At 37.8% G+C, this 15,767-nt stretch overlaps 1 protein-coding gene across 2 annotated transcripts in view; it reads left to right on the top strand.

Moving 5' to 3' along the window:
* The window catches only part of atp2b2 (ATPase plasma membrane Ca2+ transporting 2), a 328,585-nt gene that overhangs the window by 289,092 nt on the left and 23,726 nt on the right, over window positions 1-15,767 (top strand). For both annotated transcript variants that reach the window (XM_069937267.1, XM_069937268.1), the window contains exons 16-17: window positions 4,716-4,822; window positions 11,806-11,997. In XM_069937267.1, coding sequence (XP_069793368.1) covers window positions 4,716-4,822; window positions 11,806-11,997 — 299 coding nt within the window. The remainder of the gene's footprint in view (window positions 1-4,715; window positions 4,823-11,805; window positions 11,998-15,767) is intronic.

Raw genomic sequence — 15,767 nt, forward strand, 5'->3', positions numbered from 1 at the left:
AGACACCAATGAAATTATGGGAACAAATTATTTAGCTGCTTTGATCTAAATTCTAATCATTAGTGCTCTCTTGTACCCTGCCAATTCTTCATCATAGATCACCTATGAACAAGCTCTTGTTCAAGGGCCTAAGTGGTCTGCTTTTGCTTGTTTCCATGTAAGGGAGATGAGGAGAGAGTGTTAGAAAAAGGGAATGATCAAGATGGTTGTAAAACAGAAAGCAAGTGCAGCCAGGTTGGCAAAATGGTGAGCCACACCGCTGTTGCCGCGCCAGCGACCTAGGTTCAAATATGGCGCTGTCTGTAAAAAGTTTGTAGATCCTCCCCATGTCTGTGTGGGTTTCCTCTGGGTGCTCTGGTTTTCTCTCATCTTTTAAAAACCTCTGGTTGTTGTAGGTTAATTGGGGTATTTGGGTGGCACAGGCTCGTCAGCTGGGAGAGAATAGAGAAAATATGGAAGTAAGAGAATAAATCAAAAACAACAATGTGGATAAATAAAACATAAGGGGAAAGTTGGTGCAAAAGTTTATCTTCACTTGGTGGATTTTGTGACCACTCTTGGTTAAGCCTACACATTTATCCAAGCTGTTAGTCACCATTCTCAAATCATTTGCCATATCTGAGAAGTCTACATATGGTTAGTTGTTTAAATTGAGTTGTAGATAAGTAAAGGACAATCAAGCACCTTTCTCATGTCTAAAATCATAAGATACCAGGTCCAGGACCATTATTTCAATCAAAAGGGAGTACCAAGTACTCTTCTTGGTCAGTCAGTGGTCACCTGCCATGGGCAGTTGCCAAGAATCTCCTGTGCTTGGACCGTGATAGGTAAATGGAACACGTGTGAAGGTTATGAGATATAATGCATGTACATAGAACCTGGACCCACTTGCACTTTTTAAAATCCATAAATCATGCCTTAAAAGCAAAGTTCACCTGTTTTGAAATGTTTCTGCCAATTTCCTCTTGAAGTCCATCTTGTTGCAAAATGGGATGAGGTACTAATTCACCCAAACCGATTTTTCTGCCCATTGAATTTCTCATGTGTTCAACATCCAATTATTTGTAGACAGAATTTGAATGAAAAGTTGACAAACTTAAGCCTTCAAAACCAACTCATAAGAAAATGAAGGGAACATAATGCAGAGAGTAGTGAATAACTCTCATGTAATGCATCATTCATTTAATGCAGATAACATTTTTGTCTTTCAAAACTCCAATGAATTTTTAATTGGAAGAAAATATGAATTATTGAATTAAATGTCTGTAAAGATCGTGGGATGCTACTTGGCCTGCTCCATGATCAGGGAAAGTCTGCCTTGGGAATCTCAAGCCACATTATCCCTTTTCTGGTGCTTTTTTTTTCCCCCACTCCCTTCTATTTTCCATGTCTACCACAATTCCTTAGTTCCCACTTGCCACTCAGACAACCATGGCGCAATTACTTTGCAATTTTGAAAGACTCAGCATTTGCCCATATAACTCGGAATGGTGTCCATGAAATGTGCAGGTCAGTGATTATTGCTCGTAAGGTGAAGCAGATCATGTTAGTAATATCTTAAAGCAGATAAATCCCAATTTTTATGACTTTTTGCAACTTCTAATTTAGTGCTGGTGCAAAATGTGGCATCTCAAAAATGCTGAAAGTCTAATTTATTGGCAATGGAGGTGAGGTTAATTGGTTACTTTAAATTGCATCCAGTGTAGGTGGGTGACAAGAGGGTATTCGAGGCAAACAGGATAGAATGCAGACCATTTGGCCCACCATTTGGGGGGCGTGGTTAGTGTTAGCTGTTATAGCGCCAGTGATAAGGACCACTTTCCGCTCTCTGTAAGGAGTTTGTACATTCTCCCCATGTCTGTGTGGATTTCTTCCGAGGGCTCCGATTTCCTCCCATTGTTCGAAACATACCGTATTTTGTAGGGTAGCTGGGCAGCACAGGCTCTTCAGCCATAATGTATGCTGTAAGACTAAATACAAATTTAAACATAAAAAAAAATTTAAAATAAAATTAAATTTACATCCATGCCAACCAGTGGGAGCATCCATATTAATCCCATTTTACAACACTTGGCATTAGTTTTCTGTGCTAAGAGTCAAGTTTTTGTCTAGACACTTTTAAAATGCTGTCAGCACATTTGCCTCCACCATTCTCTCCAGTAATGCATTCCAAATACTCGCCACTTTTTGGATGAAAAAGAACCTACTCTGATCTCTTCTCAATCTCTTCTCCCTCATTCTAAGTCCAGTTCCTCTTGTTTTAATTCACCACTGAAAAATAATGGAAAAGTCATGTGCATCATTAGGTTCAAATATTGCCAATTCTTGATTTTTTTTTCAAAATTTTGAAGTATTAGGAAAGTTTACACAGGACAATACTTCCACTGTATGGAGGCCACAAAATAAAGTTTTATCAAGCGCAATATAATATTTCCCCATGAATATTTTATAAATTTAGCATTGAGAGAAAAGGCAAAAGAGAAAAGGTGGATGTTGATGTGTGATTAGCCCATGTGTTTTCAGTGTCATACTGCAGTATTAAAACATCTTGGTGCATACTTAAATGATTGTAGTATCCATCCATCTCAAAGTATGTTGTTTTATTTATAATTAAAAATAGGGTATGCTGGAAATACCTCATAAGTCAGGCAGGTTCCATAGAGGAAAAACAACAGATTTAATGCTTCAAGTCAGTGATCTTTCATTGGAACAAGAAAGGTGAATGCAATGCACAAAATTCTGGAGAAACTCAGCAGGTCATGCAGCATCCATAGGAAGTAAAAGGTAAACATTTTGGGTCTGAGACCTTCAAGTATCTGATTAACAGGTAGTTCGCTGAATAAAAAGATGGTGGTAGGGGGATGAGCAAAGAAAGGGAAAGGGAAAAAGCACAGGCTAGCAGGTGAATGCTGGAGGGAGGCAAGAAGAGAAAGAAACTGAGATGATAGGGGGAGATGGCAGGTATTTCTGATAGGATAAGGAAGGGAGGGGAGCTGGAGGAAACGAGGCAGAGGGAAATAGATTGGGGAAGGGGATTGATGGAAATTAAAGAAGTCGATGTTAATACTGTCAGGTTGCAGACTGCCAAGATGTTTTCTAATGTTTCCTAGTTCCAATGAAAAACCATTAGCATAGAATATTTATTAGTTTTTCAGCCTGACCTGTTGAGAATTTCCAACATTTTCTGTTTTTATTTCAGATGTTAGGATATGCAGAGTTTTTTTTTCATGACTTGAATATTTCAAAAGGGAGCCCATGTTGTGAGTAGCAGTTAAAGCTGGTAAGGATCTCTGGTGCTCCCAGGAAATGTAACACCAAAGCTGTTCTGGGAAGCCTGAGTTTGGTGCGAAACCCAAGAGAGCAGTGTTTTGAAACTTTAGGGAAAGAGATGAGATTGACTGCCTTTGACATCAAGGCAGCATTGAACTAATTTCAGTTAAATTGAAGCATCAGTTAAATTATAGTCAATGGGAGTGGGGTTCCTATCCGGAAGGTGAAGGACTCTGTTGGCTGGAAACAAACCTAGCACAAAAGGAAGTTGCAATTATTGAAAGCCAATTACCTGAATACGCATGTGATTGTCTGATCTTATGAAGCTAAGCAGGCTCAGGCCTGGTCTGTATTTGGAAGGGAGACTGCCTAGGAACACCAGGTGCTGTAGATTTCTGTGAGGGGCGCTGGGCAAAATAGCGACTCTCTTGTCTGCCTTATGGTAGACAAAAAGTTAAAGAATTTTATATATGTTACATTTGAAATGTAGTATTACGTGACAATAATGGAACCTTTACCTTTACCAATTAGTTCAGTTGAAAACATTACTGCAGAAGTCCTCAAAGTAAAGAGCTAGGCTTAAATACTTGAAGAATCAGCAACAGGAAGAGGAAAATCACTGATGATGACCTGAACATAATTGATCTGTTTGTATCATTTTCGTGTATTCACTATATGCTGACTTGAGGATGGGCATTCATTGGAAACTCCAAAGTGAAAGTATTAATGGGAAAAATGGTACTGCTCATTTATTGCCTTAGTCGGCATTCTTCAGGAATTCAATCTATGTACACACAGTCTTGCCCTTACTTGAAAGTGTTGGCTGAACTCGCATCAAAATTATGTCTGCATGCTGTGGCTTCCATTGAGAACTGCTGAGAGAGCACTGAAAAACAATTGGAAAATGTCCACCTTAGTTCATTAATTACTTTGGAATATGCTTCAAATATCACATTGATTTCTGCAACTATCCAAATAGGGGCATAATGTAATGTTTACAGAGAAACAGACTGAGTATTACATTATTAATATTCATGACCTGCGCCACTACAATTAATTTATTGAGGGTCAAATTATTTGCTTATCAATGGGTTGGCAATGATTCGACTGGGATTAATTTTGCCAAAGGGGTCAGGGACAAAATTTATTTTTTAATTGCTTTTACCTCCTTCCTGATTCATCACCATTTTGATATAAATATGAGCCTGGGTGTTTTATATCATTAAAGAAAATGATGCAATTTCTTGAAGATGTTGGATCAGCGGCTAAGTAATAAAATCTAATGTTATTTTCTGTGAAATTGTTACCTTGGTCACCAGTGCTGGCATAAGAAATTGAAACTGGGCAAGTGGAGGGATCTTTCCTTTGAATAGTGTGAGAGGAGAATTCACTGTCTGTTCAATTTTTTTCAACGAGCGCGAATGAACTGGCTTTATTTGTTGCAGGTATAATTGACAGCGTTCATGGAGATCGGAGACAAGTTGTAGCAGTGACTGGTGATGGAACCAATGATGGCCCAGCACTGAAAAAAGCAGATGTTGGCTTTGCCATGGTAATATTCACATTATATAGATTGTACTGTATTAATATATTTTGTGTCAGATTCAAATCGATGTTCATAAAGCACTATAATAACTGTAAAATCATCAAATATGTTGATCCACTCAAAACAAGCATCTTTTAATAAATTGTTACTTCTGTTAAATTTACTCAAGTCATACATAATTCTAGAAGAGGACTGATAAAACAGATAACAAGAGACTCTTGTCAGATTGGAGAATTTAGAATAGTGAATCGTAATTTTAGGATTGAAACCGTCTAGCACAAGGAAAAATGTTTAACTTCTTTACTCTAGAGATCTGCAGATAATTATAGAGCATTTTCAAGGATGAGATTTATAAATTTTTGGACACTAAAAGAATCAAGGGATATGATTATTAAACAAGAACAACAAATTACAATGGAAAATAGGTGTATCAGAAGGACAACGTTATGGAGTCATGGGGAATTTTAACGTAAGTAGATTCATGAAAAAAACAAGTTGGGACCAGATTTCAAGACAATTGGTAGAATGCTATTGATGAGTCCACTAGAGGATCGCTGTACTGTGTAATGGACCTGAGGTGATTAGAAAGCTTAGGGTAAAAGAACCTTTGGAGGCAGTAACCACAATATGATTGAGTTCAATTCGAAATGTAACAAGGAGAAACTAAAGTCAGATGAGTCGGTATTTCATTGGAGTAAAGGGAATTACAGTGACATGAGAAAGGAACTGGCCATAGTAGATTGGAATTGGATGGGGGCACTAGTTGAAGGATAGCAGAGCAAGAAATGATGAAGATGCAAGATAAATACATTGCAAAAAAGAGGAAATATTTCACTGGAAAAATATTACAACTATGGTTGATAAGGGAGGAAACCCAAAAGAGAGGGCATCCAAGGAAACAAAAATTAGTGGGAAGGTAGAGAATTGGGACGTTTTTAAAAACTTGTAAAATGTAATGAGAAAACTCATAACATTAAAAACTCAGTGGTTGGGAATATGTTGAAGTGAATTGTCAAGGTTGAGGTGATGGAGTACTTGGAGGCACATGACAAGATAGGCTAAAGCCAGCATGGTTTCCTTGAGGGAAAATCTTGCTGGACAAACCTATTGGAATTCTTTGAAGAAGTAAGAATCAGGCTGGATAAAGGAGATGCAGTGGATGTTGTGCATTTGGTTTTTCAGACGGCCTTTGAAAAGGAGCCACACGAGAGGTTACATAACAAGATAAGACCCCATGGAATAACAGAAAACATACCAGAATGGGTAGAATTGGCAGGAAACAGAGTTGAAATGCAGCTATCACAATCCATCATATTCTGGTTCGCTGCTAGTTGCTAGTGGAGTCGGTGTTGGGACTGCTTATTTTTCTGTTGTACATCAATGATTTTGATTATGGAATGAATGGCTTCCTGGCCAAGTTTGCAGATTATATAAAGATAGGTGGAGCAGCAGGTAGTGCTGAGGAAGCAGAAGGACTTAGATTAGGAGAATGGGCAAAGAAGTGGCAAATTAAAAACAATGTTGGAAGCAGTAGAGTCATGCACTTTGGTAGAAAAATAAATGGGCAGACTATTATCTAAATTGGGAGAAAACGGAAAATTCCCAGATGCTAAAGGACCAGGAAGTCCTCATGCAGGAGACCCTGAAGGTAACCCTGCAGGTTGAGTTGGTGGTGAAGAAGGCAAATGCATTCCTGGCATTTATTTCAAAAAATAATAGAAAATAGTAGCAGGGATGTGATGTTGAGGCTTTATAAGGTATTATTGAAGCATTTCCTGCTTCAATTAACAACTTTTTATTATTGATATTTTGTGAGTCCCTACTTTATGCTTGTAAGTTTGCATTTTTCATTTCAGAAGATTAAAAAAAACAGATCTTGGAGTATGGTTCAAATAAACCTTTTACAATAGTGCACTGAACATGCCTGTCTGGGCTCTAACACTGGCCTAAGCTGAGCAGTGATGCTGATTGAGAATCCATAAAGGGCCAAAGTGCATCTTGATATCAGAGGTGATAAACATTAAGGGTGAAATGATTTTTTTTTAAGGGATCTATCAGAGAATTGTGCAGGTGTTGAAGAGTGAATTGGTTCTTGCAATGTTAGCTCTGACAACTAGAGCCATAGATCAATTACAGCACAGAAACAGTCACTTCGGCCCCTCTTGTCTGTGCCGAATCACTTTTTCTTGCCGAGTCCCAATGACCTGCACTCGGTCCATAGCCCTCCATACCTTTCCCATCCATATACCTGTCCAAATTTCCCTTAAATATTAAAATTGAGCCCGCATCTACAACTTCAGCTGGAAGTTCGTTACACGCTCCCATCATTCTCTGAGTGAATAACTTCCCCCTCATGTTCCCCATAAACTTTTTCCATTTCACTCTTAACCCATATCCTCTTGTTTCAATCTCACCCACTCTCAATGGAAAAAAGCCTATCTACATTTACTCTGTCTATCCCCCTCATAATTTTTAAATACCTCTATCAAACCCTCATTTTTTTACGCTCCAGAGAATTAAGTCCTAACCCATTTGTTGAATCCAGTTCACTAATTCACATTGAATACCTAGCGTTTGAACCTTCCTGATTAACCTCCCATGTGGGACCTTGTCAAAGGCCTTACTAAAGTCCATGTAGACAACATCCACAGTCTTCATCAACTTTCCTGGTAAACGTCTCAAAAATATATGATTGGTTAAACATGATCTACCACACATAAAACCATACTGGCTATCCAAATAATTGTATATCCGATCTCTGAGAACACCTTCCAATAATTTACCTACTACTGATGACAGGCTCACCATCCTATTATTTCCAGGGTTACTTTTGGAGCCTTTTTCAAACAATGGACAACATGACCTACCCTCCAATCCTTTGGCACCCGCCTGTGGCTAAGGACATTTTAAATATTTCTGTCAGAGCCTCTGCAATTTCTACACTAGCCTCCTCAAGAAATATCTTGTCAGGCCCTAGGTATTTATCTACCATTATTCAGTTTAAGATAGCAAGCACTTCTTCTTAAATCTATACAAGTTCCATAACCTCACTGCTTATTTTCCTTACTTCTTATGACTCTATGCTCATTTCCCTAGTGAATACTGAGGAATGAAAAACATTTAAGATTTCCCCCATCTCTTTTGACTCCATACAAAGCCAACCACTCTGATCTTCAAGGGGACAAATTTTGTCCCTTACTATCCTTTTGGTCTTAATATGCTTGTAGAAACCCTTAGGATTTTCCATCACATTGTCTCCCAAAGCAACCTATGTTTTCCTTTAGCCTTCCTGATTTCTTTCTTGAGATTTTATACACCTTCCGAACCAGATCCCCAATATCCCTCGGAAACCAAGGTTCCCTATAACTTCTAACCTTGCCTTTGATCCTGACAGGAATATAAAGACTCAGTATTCTCAAAATTTCACCTTTGAAGGTCCTTCACTTACCTCGCACATTCTTGCTGGAAAACACCTGTGGGATCTTCATTACTTGGGTCTATGTGCAATCAGTTGGGCAAGATATCAAACAGTATCTGGCATCCAGTGAACCCTTCCCTGGCAAGAATGGGAAGAAAAGGGAGAAGAACCCTGAAAACTTGCTTTGTATGAATGATTATCTCTCTTAGGAGAATACATCAATATACAAAACTCAAATTAAAAAACATTAAATCTAATATACTGAACCAGAACATTTGAAGGATAAACATGGGTCTAGAGATTCCAACTTCATTAGTATCTAATTGGATATATTGTGTCCTGTTTCCAAGATTAATTGCAATGGGGTGAATTCTGGAGGAAGAATACTATTTTACTAAATAGAGCAATTAGCGTGCCAACTGCACAGCAGATTTTGTATTCAAAGTGACAACTGTCCTTCAAAATGGAATGAAAACTGTGTTGGAGATAAAATATTAAATTCATATTTTATTCTAAAAAAAAGTAAATTTATTATATAACTCTTTTTGTGACTCAGCAAGTTGGGTGCAAATTAAATGAGGCATGTGATATTGAAAGTATCTCTTCTAGTTCCCCCCATATGTTTATTGATCTCCATTGAGGTATTACATCAAATTTCAGTGTTGCAAAGGTGTGGATGAAGAAATTGATCATGAAATTCATTTTATCTTGGTTTCAGTGGTGTATATCAGATGTGAACATTTAACACATGCCTCCAGTGGTCGGAACGTCATTAATTCACACAGATAATGCTTTGCAATTTCAATCTCATCTTCATACAAGGGATGTAAATCACTGTTCATTAGTTCCACTTGATCTACAAATTTATATTGGTAATATTATTTTATAGAATCAATAAATTCATGCATTAATTTTATAATTGCTGCATTACTTACTGGTTTAATCTTCTACAGCCCTATCTGCCATGACTCATTAATACGCCTTAAATAATGAGACATGTAAAGAAAAGAATGGGACTGCTGTCAAGATTCCAAACATTCTTACCAATTTAGAAAGCTCCAGACACTAACTCAATACGCACAAACCTGTCATTCATTTCCATTTTTTCTCATTTGAAGGTTAGGAATGGTACACACCAGCCTGCTTATTGTAATTTTACAGCCTAATTGCATATTTATTCCACTACAATGAAGATTTCAGGGGCATGTTCAGATTGAAAGCTGTAACGTGAAATGCATGCAGTATATCTTTTTGATAGCTATTTTCCTATTTAGTTTGTATTTATGTACATACATTTATAAATATATTGGATGGATATAATTATTTAAGATTACAACAAAGCTTATTTGGTAAATAAGAACCTTCATCTGTGCTGTGATAGGTGAACACGTTTCTCTTAAGGTGATGTCAGCCATTTGTTGGATCAGAGAGGGGAAATGACCAATGTGGTCTGTTTGAATGGCACTTGTGTAATGGGTTGAGATCTCCCCATTCCCTTCCCTTCCTCTCCCCCATCCACTTTGGTAATATCTGTATTTCTTACACCAAAACTAATGGCTAGTTGAGGCATCCAGAGAGATGATAACACTACTCAAAGCCAAATGAGTATTCATGTTACCTGCCTAGTATCATAGGCTTATAACATCTTATTTGTTTAAGATTAAGATACTGTTTCAAGCTTTCTTGTTTAAAAGGATGCCTGAAGTGCAGCATTTTTATTCCATCTTTATGATTCATCAATCCCATGTTTTGCATATAATTTCTTTATGGTGATTATCACTTCTGGGTTGAAGCACACACCATGCTGGTCTGTCACCATGTTGAGCGTGAGCCCATATGAAAACCCAAAGGGTAGCTGATGAAGGCCTTTTCCAACAGTTCCCCAAACAAAGAACTTTATTCATATCTTCAAGCACAATTTCCTGGTCTAAAGATCATGTTGGCTCTCCTGAATAGCACTGTTAAAATGTTTTGTGATTTATTACCTGAATAATGGTTATCAATCTGCTCCCAAGGGGAATGTTTGCAGAACTGGAGTAGAGATTCCTGCTTACTTTCTCCTTCCTCTTTGGAATAGGGATATTACATTTGTAGTTTTCCAGTCCATTGATTGCAAAATATTTTGGCTTAAAACCTTAGATATTTGGATTGTTTTAGACCCTCTCCAAACTACAGCCACTTTCCAGTGAAAAATAAACCTGTAGTTTCACCCTAACATCATCACGTTGGGACATTTATTTCACCTCTCCTCAAAATGTTTTACAAAGTAAAATTGCTAGAAGGTTACTTTGTAATGTATTTTGAGGAGAGATTTTCTTTTGTATTCCTGTGTGTCAAGACTGTTACCGTGGTGATAGTTAAAAATAAGACTGTAAAATAAGTTTGCCTGAAAAATTCAATGCAGCTTTCATCTATAATTAACAATTTAAGAACTCATTCAAAATGATTGCAGCCCATTTGCATTTCCATTTTGTTTTTTGCTGATCTGTTTATGAAAATTTTCTGTGAATTCATCGCATTATGCCATTTTCATTCACTGAATAATACTTTAATAAGGACAATTGATATTGGGAGTCTAATATCATTTCAGTCCAGTCGAACATACCTTTTAGAGATTTGTCCTTGCAGTCGTGCCTCTCTTCCAAACAAATTAGCACTTGATCTAACTAACTATGATTGGCATTAGTTGGAAAAGTGTTCTATTCCCAAGCATTGAAAATGAATGTAAACTAATTAACTGGTTTATTCAGACCCGGAATGTAAAAAAAAAATAGAAGCAGAATTAAACCATTCAGGCCTTCTATAATGCTCCACTATTGAACAAGATCATAGGGGATATTGCAGCACATCATCAATTTTCTGCACCGTTCCCATATCTCTTGATTTTCATACTTTCTAAAATCTATGGATCTCTCTATTAAATATCTTAAGCAGCAAGCTTCCTGAGTGAGGAATTTTAAAGATTCACTACCTGCTCGGTGCAAAGAATTTGACTCCCATCTCAGACCTGAGGCTTGGTTCTTGACAGTCCAGCCAGGGGAATCAACCTGCCCAGCTCTCTCTTTATTTTGTACATTTCAATGAAATCTCTCCGTTTTTTTTTAAACCTGAGCATATGAGACCAATCTGTTTAATCTCTCCTTGTACAAAACCCAATGCCTACAATCAGTTATACTTTCATTACAATCTCTCTACTGTAATTAAAGCCTTCCTTCAGTGAAAGACCAGATGGATACACAATATTCAGATGCAGTCACTAAGACATCTTTCCTCTTGCACTCAAATCTTTTTGCAGTCAAGGCAGCATTGTTTACCTTCCTAATTTGAGGCATCTTCACCTTCAATGATTTGTATGCAAGGATATGCAGGTCCTTTTGAATGCTAACAGCTTTCAGTCTGGTTAAAAATTGGCATATTAATTTTATTCATAACTTTTATTTATAAAGTTTTAATTTTAGAGTGTAACCAATTCACTGTACTTGTATTCATTTTTATATTCCCTAGAATTTGTCCATCATAGATATTTATGACAGCTGTGATGCTAGTTAACATTTTTCTTGCTGTACTTTAGGGTATTGCTGGGACTGATGTAGCGAAGGAAGCTTCGGATATTATCTTGACTGATGACAACTTCAGCAGCATTGTGAAAGCTGTCATGTGGGGCCGAAATGTTTATGACAGCATCTCCAAATTTCTACAGTTCCAGCTCACAGTGAACGTTGTTGCAGTTATTGTGGCATTTACTGGAGCGTGCATCACCCAGGTGAGTGTTTACTTCTGAATGCACACATCCTTAAAATAAAAAAAAAGGGCTTCTTTTCAGGTCAAGGATCATCAGTATATGCTGTGTTTCATAACTTCTCATTATTTATGGGCTATAATGTCTTCAGGCCAATCACAGAAATATTTGAATTACTGCTTTCAATTAACTGAATTAATACAGAGTGCATTGGTCTGCAGAGGAGTGGTGAGAATATCAGGAATTGTACTCTAAAAGCAAGCTTTCATTTTCACTCTTTGAAGGTTAGGAATGGTACACACCAGTCTGATTATTGTAATTTTCCAGCCTAATTGCATTGAACTTCTTGGTTTTCATGAGTAAAGCAAAATAATTACCAAAATGAAATTGTGGACAGTTAAGAGCTTGACTCAATCCTCTTTGTAAATTTTTAAATGGTGATTTCAGAACAGCGTAAAAGAAGCAAATACTAATTTGCCCATAAAGGCTAAATTGTTTCAGGAGTTTAACAGTGGGTTAATAGTTATGCAGATTAGCAGTGAGATGGGTCTGCAGCCAAAATAATGTACTCTTTATGCAGCAAAAGTGAGAGGAGAGAAAATAGATTTAATATCATGTAAACTCCACATCAAATAAAAAAGCGAAAGGAAGTTATTTTTGCTGCTTGAATGGAAATAGCCAATAAAGTGGAAGGGACTGAAATGATGGGAAAGAGCTGGGGTTAAGACAAGTAGTGGTACATTAGAGATGTCAAGCGTAAGCAAAAGTTAATGGAAGTCAAGAGCAAGAGTGAAGGAAATTGTAAATAATTAGGGTGTGGGTGTAGAGATTGGGTTTGTCATGTTGATGTATGATTCCTTTAATGTGGGAGTGTTTATCTGTATCCATATTCAGTAAACTATTCATGGAGAATGGCCTGCAAGGTGACTCATTTGTTTCCTTTTCCTGATTATGTTTAATGAGAGCTTCAGTGCAAACATTTGGATCCCTTTTTCTGGTGTAAATTAAAAAAAAATGGCCCTGGTAATGCATGGTGAAATTTTCCAAGCTGCTCTTAAGAGATCCTTTGAAGGAAAGCAACTGTGTGTACCATTGATGAATGACATGTTTTTCCTCTTTACCAATGTGATGGTTAGTGTATCATCAGCTGTAAAAATAAGCTAATTTTCCTTTATCTGTCCTATACATGAAAAGTTCCACTAACAGCCACCACACAAACTGATACCAGGCCTTATGCAAATTTGGAGAAAATATAGGCATAACTAACAATTGCCATATTTTGGGAGAAAACAGATATAATTTATCCCTATCTAGGATTGCCATTGAGAATCCAACATTTTTTTTCATTACTTCTTGTTGGTCTATACGGAAATTGAAAATATTCTATTTTAGTCAAACAGCTTGGGAGTTTTTATTTAAATCTTCATTCATTTTTCATTATTTTGAAATTACCCCAGGGACTTGCAACAACTGTCAGTGCAGATATTTTTATCTCAGGCTTAATGCATTTACCTTTTCCGTTCAACTGTGAAATCTCTCCTGGTTAGATTGCTATATATAAGGTCACAAAGATCTCTGACATTGAAAGCAATGACATTGAAGGTAGTTGCCTCTATTCTCATTCATTCACTTTTCCTCCACATTCTATTGTGAAAGCCAGTTCATCACTGGAGAAATCAGTCCTATTTGTCTATATTTATAACTGGACTCCTGTAACCTTCCATTTCAATGTCCTAAACATGCTGTATTCACTAACTGCTTCTATGTGGCCCGTGAGACTATTCAAGGCTAAAATAAATTTTGGACTATTAAAATATCACGGCGATGGGATCAGTCAGGAAAGTGAAGTTGAAGCCAACTATCTGATCAGTCATTATCTTATTGAATGGGAAGGACAACTCACCAGGGTGTATGCTAGTTAATCCTCTCTGCTTTATGAGTTCTTATGAATAGAACATTGCTAAGCAATAAAGTGCCATTCACTTTTATCCAGTGTTTTCTATAGCCCCTTTCACACTTGCCAGTGATCCCAGGAGTCAAACGCCAATCAGCCTTTAAAGTGGCAAGTGTGAAAGCAAAATCAGCTCAATGTCGGTGTTAGATGATGACGTCTCATGCTGGGGATTGATGACCTTAACCCCTAGTACAATCCACGGCATCTGTAGATGCCGGCGTTGCAATCAGGCAAGTGTGAAATGGGTAATTGCATTGTGGGATTGAAATGACCCAAGTTTTGGTGTGAGTGCAGGAATGTGAAGGAAGAAAAGATTAAAATTAAGGTATAAACTTTGCCATTTGAAAGTCTCAGTGGGGGAGAGAGAGAGAGAGAGAGAGAGAGAGAGAGAGGAAATAGCAATAAATAGTAATAGTGGACAATTTATAAACGGCATGGAAAAATTGGTAGTGCTATAGCACACAATTTATAAAGGCCATGGGAAAAAAGCATTGGCGGACCTGACTTCCTAGAATGCCGTGCGGCAGAGAAACCCCTCTATGAATGCTCCGTGTAAGCAGCCAGCATACGACTCTTTCTCTGCCTCATGGATTTCTGGGAGGGCTGGTCCACCATCAATTTTTCCCACGGTATTCATAAATTTACACAATAGTTCTACCGACTTTCTCACACTATAGAAATTATATGCTATAGTGTACAAATTTTCCCACCCTGTTTAAAAATTGTCCGCTCTTGTTATTTATTCCTCGCACTTTATCATGTTCCCTTATAAAGATTTATATAGGTCAGCACAGCAACAACAGGGGCTGAAGGGCTCATATTGTGCTTTACATAAAGCTTAATTATGTTTTGGTGCCTGCCACATTGACCACCGCCAGTGGGCTGATAACGCCTCAAACCGTGCATCTTGGCGCCTCACAGTTTGGCGGGCAGCAGCCTCCTTTGAAGAAGACCGCAGAGCCCACCTCACTGACAAAAGGCAAAGGAGGAAAAACCCAACACCCAACCCCAACCAACCAATTTTCCCTTGCAACCGCTGCAATCGTGTCTGCCTGTCCCGCATCGGACTGGTCAGCCACAAACGAGCCTGCAGCTGACGTGGACTTTTTACCCCCTCCATAAATCTTCGTCCGCGAAGCCAAGCCAAAGAAGAAAAGAATTTTGTTTTAATTACGCATGATTAATTTTGTTCAAATATAAGATCATAATACATTGATCAGGATTTAGGGCAGGTCCACAATCACTCAATGCGTCATGACATCACCAGTAGAAGATAGAACAGTCCTAACCCCAGTGTTTGGCTCCTTGCAAGTGTGAAAGTGTACAGTATCCCAGTTAGGAGTGGTCAAGTGTGAAAACCCAGACCCCTATTCCTATCCCAGGCAAATTTAGTGGGATGCAAGTGAGAAAGGGGCTTGGAATTGTTTCTTTTTTTCCCCTCTAATAAATGCAGCTTTTTGACATACTTTTTAATGATTGTTTCCATAGCAAGAAACCAGTTAAGAGGTGAAACATCTATTCCTGAAAATCCAACATCAAACTGTTAAAGCTTAGAAGCTTGCTTCGTGTGGCTCTGGAGCTCCTATAGGTCTCAACTTGAATTTTGTGGTTGGAGTGTAATGACAAGGGAATAGTGTTCAAACTGAACATGATAGTAAGGTTCTAAAAAAAAAGGCAGATAATGCTGGAAATATTCAGCAGGTCATGTTGCATCTGAGGAGAGAGAAGTACCTCAGATTTCCAGCAATTGCTGCTTCTTTTTGTTCAATAAACATCCACACATGATTGAGGGCTAAAATATCAAATAATAGAAATAGAGATGGGCAAAGTATAATGCAAA

The sequence above is a fragment of the Narcine bancroftii genome, chromosome 5, assembly GCF_036971445.1.
Source record: "Narcine bancroftii isolate sNarBan1 chromosome 5, sNarBan1.hap1, whole genome shotgun sequence".
Classification (NCBI taxonomy): domain Eukaryota; kingdom Metazoa; phylum Chordata; class Chondrichthyes; order Torpediniformes; family Narcinidae; genus Narcine; species Narcine bancroftii.